The 25,808-nt window shown below is 48.2% G+C and overlaps 1 protein-coding gene and 1 long non-coding RNA gene across 3 annotated transcripts in view; one reads left to right on the plus strand and one right to left on the minus strand.

The window, feature by feature from the left end:
• The window catches only part of LOC129126886 (uncharacterized), a 25,359-nt gene extending 6,462 nt beyond the window's left edge, over positions 1–18,897 (plus strand). Inside the window, exon 2 of the long non-coding RNA XR_008535127.2 lies at positions 18,451–18,897. This is a non-coding gene — a long non-coding RNA (uncharacterized LOC129126886). The remainder of the gene's footprint in view (positions 1–18,450) is intronic.
• Positions 18,821–25,808, minus strand: IRF1 (interferon regulatory factor 1). 2 transcript variants are annotated; one of them, XM_054643119.2, is made up of 10 exons: positions 25,650–25,807; positions 24,310–24,401; positions 23,241–23,340; positions 22,874–23,050; positions 22,514–22,563; positions 22,252–22,387; positions 21,960–22,085; positions 21,317–21,360; positions 20,350–20,485; positions 18,821–19,897 (listed from the first exon to the last, which is right to left on the minus strand). In XM_054643119.2, exons 2-10 carry the CDS (start codon positions 24,394–24,396, stop codon positions 19,800–19,802), a joined length of 954 nt encoding a protein of 317 aa, XP_054499094.1. In that variant the 5' UTR covers positions 24,397–24,401; positions 25,650–25,807; the 3' UTR covers positions 18,821–19,799. The 2 variants fall into 2 exon arrangements, with proteins under 2 accessions (XP_054499094.1, XP_054499095.1); XM_054643120.2 differs by lacking the exon at positions 21,317–21,360 and having other exon boundaries at positions 25,650–25,808.

Below are 25,808 nucleotides of genomic sequence, written 5' to 3' on the forward strand. Positions count from 1 at the left end.
GAAAATAAAAAATATCACCAAGGGATTTCTCCTGAAATGAAAATAATGGCTATAAGTAAACAGTTTTATCAGAAACTCAGTTTTTTGTTAAAAATCCCCCAGACTGGCAGGAAAGTTTTGGCTTTTCCTTGTGCTTACTCAAGGAAGTGGGCAGACTGCTTCATAGCTGATTAGTTGCAGCCTAAAAACAATCATAATTTTTGCTTCTGGACTGCATACAAAAAAACCTACTCTGAAATCCAGGTATTATAAAATAATTCATAAAATTTAAACCATATTGCTAAATGAATTCTGTTCTTAAAGCATGATAAGTTGCTAGTGGTGATGTATTTGATTTAATGATGATTATTTAAAAAACATGGCTGGCACTTTGCAGTTGTGTTACAGCCAATATTTCCTAGAGTTATTTATATAATTTAGCTTCAATTTAGTCTTAGTAGTTTAACCCTGTGACAACAGGGTTAACCCTGTGACACAGTTGCCCTGTGGAGCATCTTTTTGTGTCCCAGACTCCAGTGACAGGAAGAAATGATCCAAATAACTCTGACCTTGCCTTCAGCCCACAAAGCAGGTACCCAGCAGAATGCTGCTCTGGGGAAGCACCCAAATCCATGCCCTTTTAGCTCTGGAGGGGCTAAGTTTGCTCTACAGAGAGTTTTTGATGGGCTCTTAGTAAATACATTTGATCCACCCTGCTCCACCCAGCTGGGAACCAGTGCTGGTCGTAGGAACTGCTGCAAGTGGCCCAGGCAGATAGGAATGGTGCCAAGGCTAAATGCTTTCTGGTTGAGCCAGGAAGAGTAAAAATGTTCAGTTCAGGATAGAGGGAAAAATCTCATAACAGAAGATGCTCCTAAAGCAGCCATTTCTCCAGCAGCATTTAAATTGCACGGAGCATACTGGGACTACACACCTTCCTTGTCACATACAGACTGTCCCTCTCACATGCAGACTGTCCTTCTCACAGGACATATATGTGAGAAGGAAGGTGCCTTGTCCCAGTATGCTCTGCACAATTTAAATGCTGTTAGGAGAAATGGCTATGTTAGGAATGTCTTCTGTCATGAGATTTACTTTTCTGAGCTGCTTGGACTCGAGGACACTGAAGCTGTGTGAAAGTGATCACGCTGTGAATATCAGGTTTCTCAGGAAGAGGGAAGCTTAGCAAATGCCTTGTCCCCTGGCAGATCTTTCAGTCTGAACTGCAGCTGGAAACGCTTTGCTTTAGCCATGGACTCTGCCACTTTGTGCTGATGCTGTATCTATAGCTGAGAAGGGAAGTGTGGGTCACTAGTGTGTTTTGTCTAGTTTACAGACTGCAAAAGCACTATGAAGGCCAGCACTGGCTTTTTGTTGAAGGACTTTTTGTGAGCAGCTGCTGGATGTTTTGAAGGGGTTTGGGATGTGTGAGAGTGAGAGGGTAGCATGGTACATAGAGCTGGAGACAAAGTGCATATTTCCGGGGAGGTGGATGCAGTTCAGAGGGTGTGAGTTACATGTTGAGCAGCTGACTGCACATAAAGGGTTCTAAAAGGAAGAGGCAGTGCTGCAATTGCCTTTTCTTTTGCAGCTGATAAACTGCTCAGCCAAGAATGAAAGGATTCCTCTTCCTTCCCTGCTCCATGCAGGATCCCATTCTGTCAGTGCCCAAGAGCCAGGCCCTGCAGCAGAGCTGTTCCAAGAACTGCTCCCACAGGAACGGGGTCAGGAGAGTGCTGGGCTTTGTCCTGGGCACTGTCAGCGCTCATCAAAACAACCACACGATGGTGGTGTCGGCTCTCAGAAGAAGGAAACACACCCAGCCCAGCTCAAAAGCACTCCCCCAGGACACACCAAGTCAGAAACATCCCTGCTCTCAAATCAACCTTGTCAGGACAGAAACGTTTGGCTGATCTTCCCCTCCCAAGTGCTTACTCTTCTTTGCACCACATTCAAAGGACAACACCAAGTCCTTTACCCAACAAAGCTTTTCACCCTCGGAGAGTGAAACTTCTAGCAAACTCGGAAACATCTGGCCAAAACAGAGCTCACAGAAGTGCCAGCTGAAAAAGCTCTTGCTGCCTACAATTTCACCTGCACCCATCAAGCCAGCAGCACACACCCTGCTATCAGCACTTTCCTTCCCAGCTCTAGGTACCATCCTCAGCCTTCAGTCTCACAGAGTCACGATCCAAATGGAACAGGACTGGGGACAGCTCACACACTAAAGCTAACAGGACAGAAAGCTCAACAGCCTGGTGTCTGCATTCCCACTGACTGTTCAACAGCTCTAACCCGGACAGCTGCCTATTGGGAAAAGCCTTTAAATTCATTAGGCTCACCCAAAGTCTGCATCCAAACTTGCTTTCTTTGCCAAAGAGAGGAACTAGAAGTTCATCTCAAGAGAAATTATGTCCTCTCCTCCAAAATACAAAACTTCCAGTGACTGATCCCATACAAAAGTGCCAGAACACTGGGCTTTACCTGCCTGGGGCACTAGATCAGCTGCACACCAAGCCTCAGCATAGCTGCTTACCTTGTCCTAAAGAAATGTGCTTCTAGAATTTCAAGAAGGTCACCTCTGAGAAGCGGGAGCTACATGCTAAATTAAATCTTTCAGGAGACCACCTTCCAAGGATGGATACAATCTCCATAATTGTACACATTGAGGCAGTGCTTTCACACCACATATGCCAGGATATAAAGTTGCTGCTGCTGTTGACCTGCACAATGCAGCTTTTATCTGCATCTCCAACACTTGGGTTACATGCTTTCCTTCCCATGAAAAAGCATGGCCATTCTCATTCAGGAACTTAGCAGGCACAAGTTGCATACCATGTCTCCAGTATTGAACATGTCCAACAATTGCTCCAACACAGAAGGGGCCAGGAGAGAAATGTCTTGCTGGACCATACCTTCCCATGGTACCCTGACATCTGCCCTACCAACACTGGCACCATGTCCTTTGCTTCCCAAGGAAAGGCACTCCAAGTCTCTGGGCTTTGCCTTGCCTCCAGTACCATGCCTAGTTTTTCCTACCCTACCCTGGCTTTGCTTGCCTTGCCTCACCCTACCAAGAGCTTCCTGGCCTTGCTAAGCCTTGCCCACCACTCCTTGCCTTGCCTTCCATGCAGGCAAGGCACTGCAAACCAAGGGTAGGCAACTGTGGGCGAGTCAAGGTGCAGGTGGGCAAGGTCAGAGCAGCGAGGGGAAAGCAAATGGAGTGGTGGGAAAGAGCAGGGCAAAAGTTGTAGGCAAGGCTGGGCATAGGAAAGCAAGCCCAGTGAAGGGTAAGGCAGGCAGAAACAGGAAGGGCTGGGCAAGGCAAGGCCCTGGGGAACAGTAGGTAGGGCAAAGGTGGGGCATGGGCATGCAAGGGAATGTGAGGCTAGGGAGGGTTTGCAGGGTAAGGCAAGGAACTCTTGGGGTTGCCAAGGCAAGCCAAATGAGATGTGCCTTCAGGAATTGCTGGTGTACAAAAACAGCCAGGCACAGAGTGCTCTGTCTGGCCTTGATCCCACATGGGCTCTCTCTGATCTGCTTTTGGGCCACCTGCTTTCCTGTGTATGCAAAAGAACTGTCATTCTGATCCCAGAGCCCAAGGGCAACATTTGGATTGCCTGTCCAAAATCTAACACATGCAAGCACTGATTCCACACCAAAAATGCCCAGAAAGGCAGATCTGGCTGCATGGGACCTCCCCATGGCTTCTTCTCACGTGCTTCTGAAACACTGGGGTTGTGTGATCAGCCCTGGGAGTCCTCAGGGGAGCAGGCAGGGCAGGACATGGCTGGGACATGCCCGGAGAAATGGGATCCTGAGCTCCAGGTGAGGGAGGGGTGAGCAGAGGAACAGAAGGCAAGGCAGGGGTTCAAAGGCAAGGCAAGGCAATCAGTGGCTTTGCAAGGAAACAAGAGGGAGGCAAGGCAATGGAGTCTTAGAAGGAGAAGGAAATGAAAGGGTTGACCTGGACAAATGGGAAGGGAAGTCAGGTGGGGGATGGGGGAGCAAGTCAATACAAACCAGTGGAGGGAAGGAAGGCTGAGGGAAGGCTACAGATGCACAGCAAGGCAGAGTAAAGGGACAGGAAAGGCAAGGAAAGGCAAACAAGCTGTAGGCCTGGAGGTAAGGCCCTGGAGGAAGGCAGTAGCAGGTCAAGGGTGGGGAATGGGCATGCAAGGGAATGCAAAGCAATGGAGGATCAGCAGGGCAAGGCAAGGAAACTGCTGGGCTGCCAAGGCAAGGCAAGTGACAGCTACATTCAAGGATTCCTGGTACACAAAAGCAGCCAGGACAGACTGCTCTGTCCAGCCTTGATCTCACATCTCTAATCTGCACTTAAAACACTTGGGTTGCCTGCTTTCCTATGTATGCAGAAGAACTGTCGTTCTGGTCCTGGAGCCCAAGGGCAAAATGTGAATTTTGTGTCCAAAATTCAAGACATGCAAGGACAGGTGCCAGAGCAAAGCTGCCAGGACAGAGGGGTGTGCTTGCACATGACCTCCTCTGGGCTTCCTCTCACAGGCTCTTGAAACACTGGAGCTATGTGAAGATGTGAAGGCCTGGAGAGTCCTGGGAGTAGCAGGCAGGGAAAGGCAAGTTGAAGGAATTCCAGAGAAAGAGGGGTGTTGGATTCCAGGGGGGGTAGGTGAGCAAGTCAATGCAAGGAACTGGATTGGAAGGAAGGGCAAAGGAAGGATATGGATGGATCAGGAAAGTAAAGGAAAGGAATGGTCAGGAATGAGGAGGAAGTGCAAGGCTGGGTAGGAAAGGCAAGGCAATGTAAAGGGAGATGGGCAACACAGTGGGTGTCTTAGAGGAAAAGTCCATGCACAGCAAGGCCAGGAGAAAAGGAGTAGAGAAGTCAAAGTGGGGGAGGCTGAGTGCAGCTGAGAAATAAAGAAAGTGCATGGCTCCAATGTGAAGTTTGAAGGATGTGAAGGGAAGAAAGCTGTCATGTGCAGAGTGAATGGACATTTTTGAATGTAAGTGGCAATGTCCAAGCAACCTTTCCCTCCTGGCACATCTGTGTGTGTGAGATGTAACCAGAAACGCCTGGGTTCAGATCCAGACTGCAAGCAGGACACAGAATGTGATGGTGTGAATAGCTGAGCAGGAAAGCACATCATATCAGCATGTTTCAACAGCAGCAGTTTGTGCCAGAAGGAGATGGACACGTGGGACTCCAGCAATATGATAAAGCACTCAGCTGAGAGGCAAAGTGCAATGCCTCAGTGCCTGCTCTGGAAATGAAAGGCTGCAAGGAAAAGGCAAAGGCACAGGTCAGTGAGAGCTTTCTGTCCTGGCACACTGAGCTGTTTGAAGGTGAGCTGCTGTTCTGTGTCACTGAGGACTCTGCCACACTGAGAGGATGTGCTTGTCCATGGAGCTGAGAAGGAAAGTCAGAATCACCTGTAGGTGTGGCACAGTTTGTAGGCTGCAAGGGAGAGGTGTAGGCTTCTGGCTGTGGCACCTGTTGCAAGGAAGCAGCTGCTGATGCATTAGAAGTTGGATTTTTTATGAATTAGGAAAATAAATCTCATTTTCCCATAGGCACAAATGCATGAATGTGTACATAGTATCTTAATTATCTGGTCTTCTGAGGCTGTTAGATTTTTTTTTTAAGGAGGTTTAAATCAGGGATCAGTTCTCATGCCAGGCTTTGGGTCTTCACTTAACTATCTGTGGGACTCCATATAGGTTTATTATCCTAAAAATAGAGTACTATACCCTAGTCAGATATTATGTAGAGATTGTTTGGCTGCTGCACTGCAAATTAAATTGTGTTTAAAAGGAATTTAAATAAAATGTGTTTTGGAAAAGGATAGCACCTATTTTAGTATTTAAGTGTCCTCAAAGATGTTGGCAGGAGTAATTTCTCCTTTGCACATGTAAAACATTGGTTCAAGTATGCCATTATAACATACACTCCTTTCAAGGATATAGCTCACATATGCTCTTTTCAAGCTGAGTGTTATACTGGGATACAGCAAAAGTCAAATTTAAGATAGTTAACTGGAAGAAACCCTATTTTGTAGTGCATAAAATGCACCTCTGGAACTTTCAGTTCTTTTTTGCAGTGTTACAAATACCTTTATAAAAGGTATTTATAAAAGGTATCATGGCTAATGAGCTAAAAAAAACAACCCTAAGAAGAGAAAAAAAAGACCAGCCAAAAAGCCTGTGGCTGTGGTATGTTAATTTCATGTTTGTGGTTAATATTTCCCAGGCTGCTTTAAGGTGAGGGTAAGTTCAGTCATCACCAGTCTGCTGATGTTTCTAAATTACTCTGATAAAAGACTGTGAAAAATGAACCTGTGGTAAATTGCATCATCCTTGTTGTGTATGTTCAGGACACAACACAGAAGCCTCGTGTTCAGGTCATGCTCAGCACCCCACAGTGGGGGCAATCCTATGGGTTCTGCTGTGATTTACCCAAACCTCCCTGCATTTCCAGCTGTGCTGCTTTCCTCCTCTGCACTGCAAATCTTGCCTCAGCTCATGGTTGTGGAGACACCAGATTTCTCTTTGATGGAAGGTAAAAAGCTGCTCTGGGGGGAGCCCCCAGCCACTGAGCACAGAAGCCCCAGCAGCTCCCAGTGTTCAGTGAATGGGAATGAATGGGAGACACTGAAGTGTTCTAGGCCAGCTTGGATGGGGCTCTGGATCAGCCTGCTCCACTGGAAGGTGTGCCTGCCCATGGTGGGCTTTGGAATGAGATTGGTCTTTAAGGTCTCTTCCAGCCCAAACCAATCTGTGCTCCCATGAAGCAGCTGATGGGTGAAAATGTGAGTTTAAAATTGGTACTGAAGAAACACTTGCAATAAAACAGCCTCTCCAAACATGTCTTTAAACGAAGTACATCACCACAAGTTACTGTAGGAAGAAGTGGGGAGTACCTGCTTGGCAGAATTGTTAGAAATTAAACCCAGCCCAGTCTCTGTGGGTGTAGCTGGGTTTGCTGGCTGTTGTGGTGCTGGAGTATATTTAAGTGGTTTATTTATATGTAAATATGAGAAAGCAGAAACATAGACCCTCCTGGGTATTTGGCTATTCTAAAATAAACCCACACAACCACGTATTTTGAGGGAGGTAATGCAGAAGCTACAACCATATCAAACAGGAGTACCCCTGCTGGCAGCCTGCTGGTTTTGCTTGAGAGGAAAAATTCTCTCTTAAATAAGAAGTGCCTCATAAATCAGTCTCCACATGATGATGTTTCCATCAGCCCCATACCCTGGGCAATCTGTGGTCTGGCTCCAACCTCCCACTTTCCCACCCATTTTAAAGCAGGAGTGACTGTGCATGAAAGGAGATGCCTGGATGTGAAACCAGCTGAGAAATATCCCAGTCACTTCTCTTTTCCCATCAGATATTGCTTCAGTTCCTGTTTCCTAATGCTGCCTCTTTCATGGTCTCCAAGCCCTCTCCCAAGTTTCTTGTCAAGGATTCCTGAACCTTGGACAAAGACATACCTGAGCTATTTTAAATGAATCTTTGAGGTTCCTATTGCATTTTGTCTTCAAAAGGGTGTTTATTATCCTTTCTACATAATTTTTCTCTTTTTTGTGACTACAAGCAGTACAAGCTAGAGTAAGACATTTGCACCATGCTATGTGTAGGGCTCTGGCCACAGTTCTTAAAGGGCTTTTCCACCCTAAATGATGATCCTATGGGCGTGGTGGGTGTGTGGTACATGGCTCCTGAATACTCAGCCAGTGCCACAGCAGCCTGATCACAAGCAACTGTCCACAAAAGCCCCAAGGAGTTCTGCAGCTATAATTTTCAGAGCTGTAAGGAAAAGGAAATAGGAAGTAAAGCTGCTGTAATGCATTTTTTGCATGCTTCAGTGTGGTGCTGTTTACTTTGTGGAAGTTTTTTTATTTCCATTTGCATTTGAGTGTTGTAACCAGCAGCTGCAGCTCTTCAGCTGAGCTCAGCGCTGGGGTTTTCCATGGTGCAATAGACCCGGGGCACTCCTCGGTGGCTGCATCCTGCCATCACCAGGGCTTTGCAGGGATGTTATTTAGCACAGGGGGAAGGGAGCCAGTAGATCCATTTATCTGGAAGCAGGAGCCTCCCAAGGGCAGCAGAGCCAGGCTGGGAGCTGGCAGCACAACAGCTCCTCTCTGCAAAGGTACTCTGATATAATTTGAATTTTTTATTGCTTGTTACCCAAGCATAGAAGTGGTGGAGAGATACCAGAAGTGCAGTCCTGACAGTGGAGGTGCACTGGTTTGCCACTATCCTGGGGCTGGAGAGAAGACCCCAAACTAATTTACTGGGACACTGGGGAAGAATTAAGAGCAGGTAAACCTAGACCCTGTAGCTTTAATAACTCTTGGTCAAGCAATTCCATCTAAAGAAGTTTGTATCTTCTTTGAACTGCAAGTAGCTTAAAGCTGCTGCAACCATTCTTGGATTTAATTCTGTTTTACCCTCTGAAGATCAGTAAACCAGTGGTTTCCATGCACTGGGTGCTGTGGGCTGTCATGGATTGGCATGAATCAAAATAATTTAGGAGCAGTACTGAGTGCTCTGAAAAGTAGAGGAAAACAAGGAAAGCATTCTGATGGAGCTGTCTGCACAAATGTGTCTCTGGCACAGTAAGTGTTGCATTTTCAAAATGAAACTTTTTGTTTTGGTTGGGTTTATTTTTTGGTTTTTGTTCATTCATAGTGGAAGCCAAATTCTACTGATTCTCAACTTTCCTTTTCTACTTTTTGTTTCTTCCATATTTCCAGCTTTCCCTGTCTTTCACTGCACATATTCTTTTTTTTTTTTCTGTGCTTATTTTTCCTGTTCCTCTGTTCCAATGGACCATGAGAAGGCAATGCCTGCCATGTGTGAATAGGAATATCATGCAAAAAAAGAGGAACTTCCAAGGCACCATCTTCCTAACTCATCTGTGCCAATTACCCTCCACTCCTGTATTCTTCAGTAGGAAATGAGGAATTGTCTATTGTGGCTTATTCTAGCAATAATGAACATTAAAATTACCTTCACAGAACTTTTTCACATTTTACAGAGGGCAAGGGGCCTCTTGGGTTTTAGCTATTGCATCTAGATCGTTTGAGAAAATAAATTCCAGAGAAATTGAAAGCACTTGTGATCCCAGCTGTGAGAGATCAGAGCCCAGAGCAGGCTGGGCTTCTGAGGGCTCTGCAGAAGCAATGGCTGTGCTCATCTCATTGTCCCTCTGGAGCCAGAGGCAGGGCAGCAGGTGGGCCTCCACATCCTCCTGCAGTAGTCTCAGCCTGTGAAGGTAATTCCCTCCTTCTGGCTCAGTCAGAGCTTTTGGTCCAGTACTTCTTGGTTTGAGGGAGGAATATTTGTTATTGATGTTTCATCTTTCCTTGGATAATAAGTTTAGAATCCTTGGTGGTTCTTGGAGTGTGATAAAGCAAGTATGAAGCCAGCACTTTAGTGTACAGAATGCCACAGCTGGTGTAGAAATGCCATGCACATTCTGTTGGATTCAGCTCTGCTTTTGGAGCTGATATGGGTGGGTTCACCTGGGGGCTTTCTGCTGTTGAACTTGTGCAGTAAAGAAAGGTGCAGTGAGTGAGGGAGCAGACACTGACAGCAGTGTTCCTGTGTCTGGCAGGAGTGAAAGAACTGGAGGCTGACCATAAACCTTAACTGAAACATCACCAAGATCAACCAGGAGAACAGCTTCTCTGTAAGTGCGGTCTGAAGCTGGCTGCTGATTAAAGAAAGATGACTGACAGGTGGTAAATCAGTGCTCTAAGCAGGAGGGGAAAAGCAGAGAGCTTCTGGTGGACTGCACCACTTGCAGTGGTGTGGTTTCTGTATGAAGAACATGGCAGAACTAGTCTTGTAAGATAATTTTTATGGGAAGGGTCCTCAGGAGGGCTGTACTCCAGCATCCAACCTGTAGTCAGCTGCTAGGTTAGACCAAGTTGCCCTGAGCTGTTTCCAATCTGGGAAACCTCCCATGAGCTGTCCCACTCTTTGGCTGGCCTTGCAGGAAGAAACATCCCCTAATATCCCAGCTAAACTTGTTATTTTGGCTTTTGCCCCTTGTCCCCCTTCTCTTTTGTGCCCTTACCATGCACCCTGGGCAGAGCCTGGGTCTGTTCTCTCAATAAGCCCCTGGCAGGAGAGTGTTGTGAGCCCCCAAAACCTCTCCTTCTGCAGCAGAACAACTCCTCTCTCAGCCAGGGCTCAGTGCCCTGGTTGTGCTGGTGGCTTCAGACTTTTGGGGCTTTTTTCTCCATTGTGTCTGTGCCTTTCTTGTACTGGAAGAACACAAAACTGGGTAGGGTATTCTAGTGTGGTCTGCTGTGTTCTAGTAGAGGGGAGAATCACTTCCTCCCATCTTTTGGGTGTGCTTGTCTTGGTGTACATCCATGTGGAGGCCTAAAGAGAAAAGGCTGTGTGAGCTGCAGGGCCAAGCAGGAGCTGACTTGGTGGCCACAGAACACACTGGCTGCTGGCACTTCTGGGCTGAATAGCAATCATTATCATTTACAACCCTAAGCTTCCCCTCCTCCACTTCTACCTATACACTATAATAAATGCAACCGTCTTCCTCACCCTAAAAGCAGTCAAAGTCCTAAAACTATCTACCCTAATAACTGCATGGGCCAGAATCCCATTGGAATTGGTGGGATAGTCAAAGAGTGCCTGGAGGGATAATAACAAAAATAAATGCTTCTGCAGAGATCAGCCTGCTACAAGCCCATGAGTTACAGCCGAGTCATTTCCCATTGGTGAGATGGGAGGTGGAAGAAATGGATAAATGGGGAAAAAGAAGCATGTTCTTGGTTCTTCAGACATGGCCTTACCTGGTGCCCACAGATACTTCTGGCAGTGCTGCAGCACATGTGAGCACTCTGTACACTACAGAAACTCTTGGCTAGAAAGTCATTTAGGCTGAACTTAAGACTGGCCACACAAACATTTTTGCTGCTGCCTCCCCAACAAGACAGCGAGTTTTCATTACAGAATCACAAGCAGCCACACAGGACACACCCTGATTTATGCATTAATACCAGGAAAGGCTGCAGTTCTGTTTGTCGCTCAGCAGACGGTGACGGTTGCCCCAGCATGTGAAATATTTCATGCCTGACACCTCAGTTCAGGAAATGGTGGTTTGCTCAGCAGAGGTGCAAGGGGCTGCAAGTTGTTATCAAGTGTAGCACGAACCTTTCTCATAGTTTTTCTCAATTTTCTGAGTTTATTTTCCAGAGCAGAAAGCTGTGCTGGGCTCTTCATGGCACATAGTGGGGTACCCCAGCAGGCACCCCTGAGCTTGGGGTGCCTGCAGCAGGGGATGAGTCCTGAGCACCAAGTTCTTGAGTTTTATATTGAGTTTTGACACTGTAGCAAGTTCATTTTCCTGTAGAGCTGGGCTCATATCCTGCTGATCTCAGTGGCTGAGGTTCCTATTCCCCAAATGCAAGGTGCCTGAGGTTTGCTGAACCACAGCAAGTTCATTGTGAAACTCTGCCACAAAGGTGGTTCAGCTGCCCTGGGTTGTTCTCTGAAGGGGTTGAAGATGAGCCCTTGCAGGCCCTTTCCTGGTGGTAGGAATGGGTCTGTGCTGAGGGGTGCTGTGCCCATCCTGTGTGTGGGAGGGCAGCTGTGGTTTTCTCACACATCCTCTCTGCTGGGAGGAGAGCCTGTGCTAAGGGCAGCATCACACTCACCCCTCCCCAGCTCCTGCTCTGAAAGCAAAAAGAAACAAACTGGAGGACCAGCATCTTCCTCCTTGTCTTTCCAAAGGCCATGTGAATAGGTCATGGTGATGATGGGGTGGCTCCTTCCAGCCGAGGCAGTGGGAGGTGGGAGTGCAGCCCCTGCCACCCCAGTGGCTCCCAATGCTTCTGCAGATTCCTCCTTTCTAAAACAGGGAAACCTCTGCTCCAACACGAGTCCTCAGCCTTCAAATATGGCTTAGGGAGGAAGTTGTTCCTCCTGACAAGAAGGACCTTCCCCAGGGCAGCTAGCTGTTTCCCCTGAAATACAGAAATTTTGTCTCAGCTTGGATCTGTAAGGTTCCATGCAATCTGTTTATGTAGCACAGCATTAGTGCCCCAGCCTTGGCACTGGGAATGGCCGAATGTGCAGCTCCCCTGACCCCTGCCTCCATCCTACTGGGGGGGTCTGTAGCTACAGAATCCCAGAATCATTTAGGCTGGAAAACCCTCTGAGATCATGGAGTCCAACCATTCCCCCAGCACTGCCAGGCCCAGCACTAAACTGTGTCCCCAGGCACCACATCCACATGTCTTTTACATCCCTCCAGGGATGGTGACTCCACTGCTGCCCTGGCTACACCATTCCTGGGCTTGGCAGCATTTTCCATGCAGAAATTGTTCCGAATATCCAAACGAAATCTCCCCTGGCACAGCTTGAGGCCATTTCCTGTTGTCCTATCACTGCCTACCTGGGAGAGGAGGCTGATCCCCTCCTGGCTCCACCCTCCTGTCAGGGAGCTGTAGAGAGCAATGAGGATCTGTCCTGAACCTCCTTTTCTCCAGAACATTTTAGTCCCTACAGAAGCTGTCAGAGCAGAGTCATTGCTGATCCTGGAGACACCACCTTGGCAGGACACCCACTGAGCCTGGCTGTACTCCTTGGCACTCACTTCCTTGGTGGAAGGAGATGTCACCCTGCTGTGGAACCCAGAAAAAATGTTATTTCAAGGCTTCCTCATACCTGTGAGCAGATCAAGGGCTGTTCCCTCTCTTAAATAACCCATGAATGCTCCTTTTACCTAAAGGTGTGTGCATTGTAATCAAACACCTTGGTGAGCTGCTTCTCTCAGGATGCTGATGAGAATATGTAGAATATTTGTTACCTGTTTAATGTGAGTAAAATACTGGAGGGAAGTGAGCTGAGCTCTTCATTAGGGATGGCACTGAGGGGCTCAGCCTGTGCTTCCAGCAAAGCTCCTCATGTTTCTCTGTGGGAAGCCTTTTTGGGGTGTTACAAATGCATGGGGTGAGACAGGCAAGGCAGGAGAAATCCCAGTAATGCTCCTCCAAAGCTGATGGTGAAGGATTGCCCTGGGTAGGAATAAAACAGAGAATTATTATTTCTACATGAAATACAGATGTCTAACATGGTTCACTTGCTGATTTTAAATATTGCCACTAGTAATCTATGCCATATCCCTCCAGAATTGTTAAAAATATCCTAAGAACTAGCCTGTTCCACAAGGCTGGCACAGGCCAGCACAGTCCCACTCTGCTTCCTGCTTTCTTCAACAAGAAAAATGGTGAAAACAAAGCTGGTACCTGTCTGGACTTGTCTTCCCAGTTAGCTTCTGCTGCCTGAACACTGTTGGTGAAATCTTTGTAACATTAAGCTGACAAAAGAACAAACTCAGTGAAACATATTCTTGCAATGGAGATATTGAAACTGGGCATATTTAGTGGATATGCTGTGGTTCACCTGACTCTTGTTATTTAATAGCTGATATGTGTAATGCTTGTGCTCAATTCAATTTGAACCAGGGCCAGTATTCTTATGCTGTTTGCTGTCCTCCATTCTCTGTGTTATCAATGCCAAACCACGCATGCTTTGAAAGGAGCAAAACCTCCAGCTATTTTCTGGCTGCCCAGAGTTCCTCAGACCCTTCTCCTTCCTCCTTCCTTTGAGAACCTGCCTTTTACCACTCCCTTGTTTTTGTGTTTTCAGCCATTGATCCACACAAACAGAACAAAGTCCTTCCCTCTGCCTGTGGCTGGCAGGCAGCTATTTGTGCTCAGGCTGTTGTGTAGTGCTGTTGAAGGTGAATTCCCCTGGAAGGTCCCCAGAAGATGCTGGACACATCTTGGCTTGCCCCAGCTTTGATGCTGTGACCACAGTGTGCTGTGTGATGGGGAACAAGCACAACAGGCAGGAGTCCTTGGCTGTAAGTGTGACACCATTACTGCAGAAAAGGTGCTGAGCTCATGGGTGACAGCTGAGCACCCAGCTCTCCCCACAGCTCAGCTAACATGTTCTGCTGCTCTTCTGGCCCAGGGACTGTGCCCTGGCAACCTGGTGGGCCACCAGCTCAGCCTCTGCTCCCTGCTGGAGCTGGGAGACCCTGGTGAGCTCTGAGCTGCTGCTCTGGCTGTGACAGCTTCTCACCCCTCAGCCCACCTGGCACCTCAGGCTGGCTGGGGGCTGACTGCCAGGCTCTTCAAAGGCTCCAGGGTGAGGTTTCTGTATGAATCATGAGCAAAATGAAGGGAGTGGATCATTTTGAAGCTAAAAAGGCTGAGGAGAGCTGCACATGTCAGCTGTCAGAAAGCAAGGAGAGAGGCTGGGTTTGCTGCCCTGTTTTCTCTGCAGATCTGATCCCTTATTCCTGGATATCTCCTGCTGTTTCCCAGTGCCCGTTTCACCCATGTGTTTGTGTTAGATTTCCAGCCTCATACACCAGAACAGATGGTAACTGCCTTGGTGTTGATGCAGACAGACTCTGGTAACTTCTGGCACAGAGCTTTTGGTTGGATGGGTCATCTGATCTGCTCCTTGCCCAGTCCCTGGCCCTCCTCATCTCTGAGCCCTGTGGCTCCTGGCCATCTCCCACCTTCCTGTCATGCTGCCTGTGATGTGGCACTGCCCTTGCACCATGGCCAGCAAGACACTCAGTGGGTTGGGAATGTTCATGCCTGGCAGCCCTGAGTCCTTCATCCTGTGTGTGACATCTCTGCTCATATCTGCTTGGTGACCAAATCCAGCGGGATGAGCAGATTTTCAAAGTTTTAGGCAATTTAAGACTTCTGCTGGCTTGGGTTGATGTGCCTTTGTGAGAGTTCAGCTAATGGCAGTGTGTGCCATGCTCTTGTTGGAACTTTGGAAGGGGCCATGGGAAGTTTCCCATTTTCCAGCTTCTTCTTTCTCTGGGGAAGCTGTGCTAGGACAGAGTGCATGGCAGGGAACCACGCTGGCTGCATTCACATCCTGACCTTATCAGGACAAATGAGACCAAAGGTTAGTGGTACTTGCACATAGTGCAAGTGCCTGGGTTCCACTATGCTGCTTTTCTTGTTGCTTTTATTACTGCCTTGGGGGTTTTGCACATAGAAGGGCTGGAGAGGAACAGGGATGAGTTAACAATGAGAGAAATGTTGAAGAGGATAGGAAAATGTGGGAGAAAAAACTCTGAAGTGCAGTACTGTGGTGGGAGAGGGTGCAGGCAGTGAACTGAAGCAATTGGTGAAAGGGAAAACACAACTTTGATACAGCTGGTCCATGAAAATGTGACTTTCCTCCCTATCTCCCTTTCTAGGAAAGATATTTCCCCCTCTAAGTTCTAGCACTAACTTTTCTACAGCTAACATTTCTTTCCTTCTCTGAGAGAGGCTTTTGCCCTGAGGAAGTTTCTGTCTTTATCATGTTGTGTTTTTACAAACACGGGGGGAAATTGGGCCCTTGTGGAACTGGAGAGGAGGAATGATCCTCAGTAGAGAGAAGTGCTTGTAGTCCAAGACATTTGGTTGCTTTCTAAGCAATAGTTTGCCTTTGCACCACAAATAAATATCCCACTGCTTTTTTCAGTTATAAATTCATAGCTGTGGCACTGCTATCTATTCCAGGTGTGATATTGTAAATCATGTGACTGCTTGGAAATGTGTGTGATTATCAGGACTCAGTCATCACAGCAAATAAAGGTGAAAGGATAACTGCAAGATGACCTTCTGCTGCCTGGAAGGCAAAGTCTATGTGAGGTGCCACTCTCTGGGCAGCCAAGAGCCAGAGGCTTCCCCAGGCACTGCTGAGCCACTCACTGAGAATCCATTTGGACAAAAACTGGGGGCAAAGCAACAACTCCTTGTGTACAGGTCCCAGGTTTTCCCTGGGTAAAGCTTCAGTTGCGGGATGTGTGAGATCCTGCGTCTGCAGCCCTGAAACCTCTGCTGGCACCAGGCAGCAGCTGAATGCAGGATCTGTGCTTGAGCTGCTGCAGAGCTTTCCTGCATTCAGCATGTGGGATTATGTCTGACACTATTTCAGGAAGTTTTGTTCTGCTGATGGCCTAAGGCTCTAAAGCTAAATAAAGGGTTTTTTTAGTTTGTTTTTGAATGGTTCCAAGGCTCACAGGTGAGCTGCAGCCAGTGATGGTGTAAGGATGGGGTAGGTGATGGAAACCCTTCCAAGCCGGCAGCAGTAGCTCCGTTCATTTCCTAAATGCCCAATGATTACACAACGACTCCTTTTTGTTTTCCACCTCAGAGAAGTTATCTTTATTTTTGCAACAGCTTCACTGCCTTTAGATCTTTCTCTCTGTCATGCAAGGTTCATGGCACAAGAACCTTCTTGCCCTTTGAGCCCTGCCCATAGAAACTTTCCTTTATTGCTCTGGCTGGGTTTGAAAGGGCTGAGCAGCTCTCCCCAGGGACCTGCTCTCCTGTGATGTGAACACTTCCCAGGTAATTTAGCTGTGTGCATAGGACAGGTGAAAACAGCTCTTATTCCAACAAAATAAGAGTTGGGTTTATGAAGAGTTTATTTGGTTTGTGAAGAGCTTGATTAGGATAGGCAAGTTCAGAAAAATCCGGAGTCAAGGTTTAAAACTGTTTCTATCACATGGCCTGTGCAGGGAGTTAATGCTAAAGAGCTGATGATGCTTCTCTATGTACAGGTGGCCTAAAAGTCTCTTTAGTCTGTTGCTTCTGCAAGTCCCACGTGCCCTGGAGGTGATGGAGGAGCAGTCAGGCACCAGCTCAGCATAGCAGCCCCTAAGTCTCTCACTCCTGAGCTGGAGAGCACCACTCTGTTTATCTTCCCCTCCCAAAGAGTTCAAAACAGCAAAACTGACACTATGTACCTGGGGGTAGAATTTATCCATCCAGATGCTTCAATAGCTGAATAACTACCAAATTCTGTCCTTGGACTTTACCACTTTTCACTGGTAAAATACCCAACATGCAGTCAGACAGTCAGACATGCAGGTACCTTGGCAGGCAGCAAGGGAAAGCATTTCCAACATCCTGGTAAAATAGTCTTGGAGCATGTCTCTGCCTCAAGCTGTGAGGCACTTGCTGCTGCTTTATTCTGTTTCCAAATCTTGGGAATTGAACCTTTTATCTGTGAACACTTCAATGCTGGGGTGGTTTTTTTTTTGCATGTAAGGATATTTGTGAAAAGCATGCCCCTTTTAATGCATGAATGGGTGAATCAATCTCCACCTTATTTTTAGCAATGCTTGCATCATAGAAAGTTTCCCATCTCTCTCCTGCCCCCTGCCCCCACGTGTGTTAACTTGCAAGGGCTCTTAAGCCTGATTTCCTCCTTGTGCTGGTGGTGCTGAGCTGGGGTCCTGTCCCAGGGCTGGAGGTAGCTCTGGGCCTGCAGCCCCACATTCTTTCCCTGGTGGGAGCTGCTGCTGCAGCTGGCCAGGACACAAATCTGCTCGTGGAATCATAGAATCATCAAATGCTTTGGGCTGGAAGGGACCTTAAAGGTCATTTTTCTCCAACCTGCCATGGGCACAGACACCTTTCATTATCCCAGGCTGCTCCAAGCCCCTCTCAGCCTGGCCTTGAACACTTCCAGGGATGGGGCAGTCACAGCTGCTCTGGACAGGCTGTGCCAGGGCCTCAGCACTCTCCAGAGTCAGGAATTTCTTCCCAGCCTCTATTCAGTCCAACCCTACCCTGTGTCAGTTTGTAGCCATGTCCCTTGTCCTGTCACTGTCTGCCCAGTTAAAAGTTGCTCTCTGTCTCTTTTACAAGCTCACTTTAAACACTGGAAGGCTGAGAATCTGGTGGGTGATTTCTTTGCTTGTACACAACATGTTCCTGCTCTAGACCTGCAGGATTTTAGGGGTGTGTGTGTGATTGAAGGCAGCCCAGGGACTCAGGGATTCCCAGCTGCAGGGGATTCCCAACACAGGGGCCTCCAGGCCAGGGAGCGTGGCAGCTCTGGGGGGACAGCACAGTCCCCACACTCCCAGCCTCCTGCAGGGCCAGCCTGAGCTCATCAGAAGCTGCTCTCTGCCCAAGGTGCCTCCTGGGCTGCCAGGGAGGGCTGGTTAATGATCGACCTGAAAAGGGACCTCCCCAGGCTGCCCCTCCACTTCACTGCGCTGCGTTTGAGACCCATGACCTGGCACTCAGCTCTCCCTCCTCCCTCAGGGAGCTCTCATCTGTCCCTGCCCTGCGGGTCAGTGCAGCAAAGCCTGTGCCAAAGGCAGTAGGAAATGTCCTCTTTGTTCCAGCCCCTTGGGCTGGGTCTTCCTCTCCTGCAGCCCAATATTCTCCTTGGCTCTGGCCCAGAAAATGAAGTTATTCTCCAGAGGCCAGCACAGCAGAGGGGCTTTCCAGGCAGAGTCAGTGCCTGTGCCTCTCACACACTGCCTCAGCCTCACTTGTATCCAAGCACACATGATGCAATGATGTTAGACCCTTACAGCATGAAATACAGCAAATGAATCAAATATTCAGGGGAAAACCAGCTTGCTTTCCCCCTGCCTTCTGAATTGTGCCTGTGCTCTCTTTTTAGGCAGACCTGAGGTCTTGGCCTTCACTGGTGCTCTAGTACCAAAGCCAGTGGTTCTGCTGACAGAACAGCCACAGCAGGGACTTGCTGTACAGGACTTTGCAGCACAGCCTTGCTCTGAGTCGGGTCTGACCCGCAGATGATGGCAAATACAAACTCACTACCAGCACCAGGGCTCCCCTTCCCTGCCATGGAGGATTCCACCCACCAGCTGCACTTGGAAGAGGCTGGGGGGTAGAGCAAACTAAATTCTTTGTGCTTTCATGAGTCATGAAAAAACCCCTCCAACTGTCTCAACAGTGCATCTGTTTGGGTGTTTTCAAGGAAGCTGGAATGCATCCTCAGAGCTCTTCCATGAGAAAAAGTAAACATGTCATATATAAAACATTTTATTAAACAACATTTTATACAACACTTTATATACAAAAATAAAATGTACATGAAAAATAATCTTTTCCAGCTTAGTGATTTGATTCCTATCTATTACACACACACATTAGAACCTCTTCCATCCAGCACTTGCCTGCATATGCTGATCCAGAAGATCTGTGGGATGTTATAGCTGGTGTGCAGTACTGGAGGAATCCCCACAGAGTGCCAGAAGGAATCTACAAAAGGCATGGTAAAAATAAAGAGCTCTGCCCCTATCAGTGCAAAATTGTTTCATGCAGCAGCTCTTGAACTCTTCTGGGGAAAGGGATCGGGCATGTCTATGGCAGAGAGCATCCTAGGAGTGCACCTGGGGAATGGACTAGGTGGAAGCAAAGCCTAAACTGAATCTTCACATTTTAGTGGTCTATTTACAGAGTTGAAGGGTCTGAAAGGTGAACTATATGATGGAGTAAATCAAAGAAGAGATGGCCCATTAGCGTAATTTCTCTCCAGAAGTGTAATGACAGTTAAGCTCAACGTCACCAGTGTTGCACAGGTAAGCAGCAATCAAAACTAACAGTCAGAGACTTGTCTGCAGTGTCTCCTGTAAGCACTCTGTGGGTAAAGTGCTCGTCACAGCACACATGGGGAGGATGGTAACCTGCTCCCCAGGCCTGTGGCACCCCACCAGCTCAGGCTCCATGGCACAGTGACACCTTCCAGCAGAAGCTTCACCTCCAGAGCAGTGAGGTGGGAGCTGCAGCTGAGCACCTTGAGCACCAGAGTCCTGCCAGTGGGATGGGTTCCTTGTGAACATTGATCATGGTGGTTTTCATGCTAACCCTTCCAGGCCTACAGTTCAAACGGAATAGAAAAGCCACTTTCATCCTTCAGTCAGTAACAAAAAAATTTCTTCCACTCTCCCACGCTTGTTGAAGTTTTGATCTAAGAGCAGTCTGTGGTTGGAGGAAGCCAAGGGTTTACAATCCACAGGGAATGACTTGCATGGTTGGCCTCACTGTATCCAGCCAGGAGAAGTCTAGGTTTTTCTGGTCGTAGAGCCTGAAATCTATCTCTCCTAGGGAAAAGGAACCAAGAATGGGCACTGAATCAATGCAGCAAGAGCAAAATAGCGTATAGATATATTAAAAATAAATATCAAAAATTGAAAGATTTCTCAGATGATAGTAAATACTTTATTATTTTCCTAAAACACATCAAATGCTTTCTATTAAACTGTTTCATTTAAGCTATTGCTAGAGGAAATTCTTCAGTTATATTCCAAGGAGTTCCTGAAAGCCAACCTAACTTACACATGTATAACCCTGAAGTCTGCAGGCTTTGCTTACTGGAGCTGTTTTTGACTTTTCTTTTTTGTCAACAAATTCCTTACAGCCTTCCAGCAGGCTGCTTGGCAATCTCAGAACACAAGGATGGTGAATTCCACCATTTCCTTTGCTGCCTTCCAGTCAGTGCCTTTTCAGCATCCCCCTGTGGCCCTGACTGTCAGGGCCAGCCCAGGAGCTGTACCTGATGTGGTGTCAATGTCCCCATCCTGCTCCTTGTATCCGTAGGTGCTGCACAGGCTCTGGGTGCCTGACTCGTTGGTCAGAAAGCCTTTCCCCCCAATGTTGGTGCTGTGCCAGTCTTGGGCTGGTCCAAGCAGCTGCAAGAGAACAAGGAGATGGTAAAAACTGCTCCTTCCTGCTGTGGGTGCAATGTTTACTTGCCATTAATTAGAAGACAGGTGAGCAACAGGATCTATTTTCTCATGCTAAGTTATAGAAAACTTGTTTTGTCAGTTTAAAAAAAAACATGGAAAACAGCAAGGGCTGGAGCACCTTTTCATCTCTTCCTATCTTATCAGTGGGATGAGCATGACCATGTCTGGAAATGCAGATTAGGAGCTAAACATGTCAGAGGTGGGGGGAAGGGCAAAACTGAAAAGTCCAGAGGATCATTGCAGACCCTAATACAACAGCCTGAGAGCAAGGAAATGGCCTCAGGTTGTGCCAAGGGAAGTTTATAATGGGTATTAGAGAAGAAATTTTCATGGAAAGGATTGTCAAGCATTGGAACAGGCTGACCAGGGAAGTGGTGGACTCATCATCCCTGGAATTGTTCAAAAAGTGATGATAGGGCACCTGAGGACATGTTTAATTAACATGGTGGTGGTGCTGGGCTGATGGTTGGACTTGATGTCTTAGAGGTCTTTCCCAACCTTAATGATTCTTTGATTCTATGAACCTCTAGTCCTAGCAGTACTCAGTAACTTCCTCTGACTTTCACATGAAGGGTAAATATTTCCCTTGGTGTGTCCTCTCCAGTTCATGTTTGCAAAGCAGCTTTCTTTTTATTTTTAATTTTTCAGCCTTCCTCATTAAGAAGGAGTACGTTCAGCTCATATGAGACTGGATCAGATCCCTGCTCCCCTTTCTCTCTTGGTACAAACACCAACTTTGGACAATTTTATTCTGACCAGAAAATCTGCTTTTACCTTTAAAATATCCTGATTTATTTCCTCTTCATCTTCGTCTGTGACTGTTTTGTAAGCACATAAAAAAAAGGGAAGAAAACGTAGATGTCAAGTTTTAGCCCTCATACTTCTGCTTCTTCACCACAAAACCTGCTTCATATTCTCTTGTCACATAACATGACCACATTTTATTCATGCCCTCCCCCAACTCCTCACAGCCCTTCATCTCTGATGCTCTTCAGCAACTGCATGTGGAGGTGCAGGGCTCCAGCCAGCTCTGATGCCTCCCCAGGGCTCAACAGAGCAGAGCCCACTTGCTGTGGAAGGTGAGAGGAGGAAGATGATTTGCACCCCAGTGAAGAACCACTCTGATCTATCCACATTAATTATTTATTTCAGTGGCAAGCATGGCTACCTCCACCATCTCTGCTGGAGCAGGAGGCATTTCAGAGCCTTTCACCCACGGGTAGGTGGCATGTGCCAGCTCTGCCCTTCTGCACCCTGGTTGGTTTGGTAACTCCAAATTCCCAAAATCTATCAGGTGGGGGTTGTTTTTCTACAAGATAGCTCTTGTTTCTCCTGTTGGCCCAGGCACTCCTTCATCCTGCTGCCTTGCCTCCAGCAGAGCAGTGAAAGGCTGGGCTGGGAAAAAGGAAATACCCACCCTCTGAGGAGGAAGCCAGGGGAGACACCTGGAGCTGGTAGAGGTCGTTGGTGCTGTCAGCCATGGTCACCTCCATCGGTGGCCTCCAGTCGCTCAGGGAGCCGCTCACCTCGCAGGAGGACAGGTCTGTGGGATGCACCAGGGGTTGGCACTCACAGGACAGACAGACAGCCCTCTTTCCTCCCTCCCACTCTGACACTGCAGCTGCCACAGCCCCAGGACTCATCTTGGACCGTGGGTTTAGCACAAATGGCATTTTCCACTCTGCTCAGCCCTAAACCCAGCGTCTCACCTAAGGTGATGGCTGGGCTCTCCACCTCCACTTCCTGCCCTGCATAGTCGTGAATGGTGTAGCCACTGTGGTCATCTGGCAGAGGAGTGTTGGTTAAGCTTTCTGCTGACTCTTTCAGCCTTGTCTCTTCATAACACTGAAAACAAGGGTAAAGCATGAAAGACTTGTCTAAGAACGTGCAAGTTCCCATATGAAAAAAGTTAAGAAAGAAAACCACCAAAACCTCTAACTTCTTAAGCTGCCTCTACAGACACATACATACCTTTCTCTTGCTCTTGTTTCTTGCCTCTCTTGAAGACTTTGACTTCCTTTCTGTGAAATAAAATCAGACGAATGTGAGAAAGGGCTGCACATTTTAGGCAAGTGTGAGCTCTTGCAGCCTTGAAACCTGCTCAGCAAGCTCAGCTACTGCCACCACCAGCCATACCCCTGACCCCCTGATGCTGCCTTTGGGCATGTTTAAGGAATTTGGGATAAAATGAACTGTTTGTACAAGCTGTTCCCAGCAATGCCCAGTGAGCAAGCCCAGTAGCACCAGTGCTACCAACAGGTCAGTCACCCCCTGCTTGTATAGAGCAGGACCTTTAAGTGCTGTTTAAGCAGTGGATTGCCAAGGGCTTACCTTTCTTCTGGTGCTTTGTCAAGGGTGGCAGCATCCTGTAAACCCTGACAGCACTGGAGCCCTTGTTGATGCTTTTATCCTTCACTTCTTCAATGTCAGGCAGGGAATTCATGGCACAGCGGAAATTTGCCTTCCAGGTTTTTGGATCAGGATCTTTCTCACCTTCTTTATACCTTCCTATAAATAAGAGATGGGTTGTGTGTTTTAGACTTCCCAGTGCTGTTTTTTCCCACCAAAAGATACCAACATTCTATTTTCTGGCATGTGTGCTAGTAGTTAATCTAACTACCAGTGTAAGGCAAGGCAAAAAAAAAAGCCTTGCTCAAGCCAGTCATGTGAGTGATGGGAATGCAAAGGCAGCACCCACCTGTGTGAATGGCCCAGCTCCTGAAAAGGCAGGCATCCTTCTCCATGTCCCAGCCATGCTTAGCTGCATGTTTCCATGGGATCTGAAAGATCCTCTTATCCTGAAATTTAACCAGTAGAGATTTGAATTTAAAAAGAAATGTCACATGCCAGTTTGGAATGATGGATTTAATCAGAGTTCTCAGTTGCATCTCAGAAATGTTCTAACACCCCTGCTCTGTATTTTAGAGCAGGGGGGTTATAACTATTGGCATATAACTACAATGGTTATTTAATCTATATTTTAATTAAATAGCCATTGTTCCATCTATTTTGTTCATGGCATTTAAGGCTTTATATGATTTCTGAAATTGGGAAAAAAACCCAAAGGTACTACAGTACAGTAGAAGTCAGCAATATTATCAACTTTATCCCCAAATAATTTCAATACATTGCATCTAACTTATTATTATGTCATAAATTAAAGCATTTTTTCTAGATAGATTTTGTCAGAGAATCCCCTTTTTTAAGTTGCCCATAATATCCTGCAGCAATCCTACAAAAAATGAAGCTTAAATGTCCTCTAGGGGTGGATATGGAAACTTCAGAGGCTTGGTTCAATAAGCTCAGTGATCTCGACCTGTGCTACACCCTGGTAACAGGGATATGCCTTACAGACCAAAAAATCCAACACTTCTTTCAGGCAGGATCTTAAAAATGGAAGCAACTGGAGTGTAACAGCAGCTGCTTATCTGGAACAGGAGGTGACTTGGCTCAATGAGCAGCAGGAGTTAAAAGCAATTTTGAAGGTTTCTTCATTCTCCAACATACCCAGAATGTTTTCATTGCAATTTATCATTCCCCTCCTGGGAATTTTCCGAGGGAAAAATGGAACTACTCCACTGTGTACCAAGCAGAGCTATCTTTTCTGCAAACAAAAGCTGTTGCTTTTTAAGCATAATGCTGGCAGGTTTTCTCCATGTCTTTTCCTTTATGATCTTGACTTGTGTTTAGTGTCATTTAAGAACAAGGAATATTAACGCTACACAAGTAGTACTACTAACGATGATGATAGTACAAAGCAGCCTCACCTTGTTAATCCATATCAGTCCAGGTATTTGATTGGAATCAATCTGCATTTCCAACCACGGCCTCATGCGCATTCTTGACACCGGCATGTTGGCTGTGCAAGGAGTGACGAACAGGTCAGACAAACTCTCATCGCTGTTTTAAGCACTCTGCAGTGTCGCCCCTCCCATGCCGCCTGTGCTCAGCATCACCACTGTGCTACCGAGAGCTACTTTTCCAGAGTCTCAACTCGTTCAGTGGCTCTCACCCTCTCCTGGAGGGAAGTGCTTCCTGCTCCGCCTGGCTCAGCTCCAAAGCAGGGCCAAGGTTTGGAATTCGGCAGAGGCCGATGGCAGCACTGGGTGCTCGGCCCGTGCTGCGTGGGGAGCTCTGCTGGGACCGCTTAGCCCGCGGGGAGCCCGGTTCTGAGCCAGGTTCCGAGCCCGGTTCTGAGCCCGGTTCCGAGCCCGTTTTGGGTCCCGCCACCGCCGCCACCGGGTGCGGGTGCCCCCCCGCCCTACAGCCACCGACTGCAAAACCCTCTCCTCAAAAGTTTATTATTAATTAAGTTGCGCAAGGCAGGGGCAGCGGTGCTGCTGCAGGTGGGATCCCCAGTCCCACCGCCACCCGTCCCGAGCAGCGCCGCGAGCACCGGCCCTCCTGGCGCTTCCTTCGCACAAATAATTTCCTGTTTGCGGTGTTTTTCCAAGACACACGGCCCAAGATTGCCCCAAGAACGCGTTTCTAACTTTCACCAACAACCCGCTCGGCGGAGTCCCGGAGAGTGCCCGCCCCGGGCCAGGGTGTGCCAAGAGCTGCCCCGAGCAGCGGGGCTCGGGCCGCCCGCTCCGCTCCGCTCCGCCGGGGCTCAGCGGCCGAGAGGAGCCGAGCCCGGCCCCGCGGCTCCGCACGGACAGCCCGGCCCGGCCCAGCCTGTCCCCCGGGGCTTGTGCGTGCCCCGCGGCCGCTGCCCGCAGGAGGATGCGCGGTGCCCACCCCGCCGGCTGTGGGGCAGTGCCCCCGCTCCGCCTCCACAACCGCTCCGCTCACGGGGGCCGGCGCTGCCGCCTCTCGACCAGCGCAATTCAGCGGCGCCGAGCCCCTGGCACCGCTCCCAGGGACCCTGCGGGGCGCCTTCCTTCCCCTGGAGCCTCCGTGCTGCGCAAAGCAGGGGCTAACGGCGGGATGGGATAAGAGAGGCTGGGATGGAATAGGGTAGGATAAGACAGGATGGGACAGGATGGGATAGGGTAGGATAAGACAGGATGGGATAGGGTGGATAGGATAGGATGGGATAGGGTGGATAGAACAGGATGGGATAGGGTGGATAGGATAGGATGGGATAGGGTGCAGCAGGACCCACCTGTGCTGTGCCCTGCAGTGCCGAGCTGTGGCTCTCCCGGCCGACGCGCACCCTCCGCCCGCCGCCCGGTTCTGGCAGCCGCGGGCCGCGCCCGCGGGTATAACGCGGCGGCTCCGGGATTCCCCGCGCCCGGGCCCGGCCGCCGCCCGGCCAATCCGC

Source organism: Agelaius phoeniceus, chromosome 15 (genome assembly GCF_051311805.1).
Source record: "Agelaius phoeniceus isolate bAgePho1 chromosome 15, bAgePho1.hap1, whole genome shotgun sequence".
Classification (NCBI taxonomy): domain Eukaryota; kingdom Metazoa; phylum Chordata; class Aves; order Passeriformes; family Icteridae; genus Agelaius; species Agelaius phoeniceus.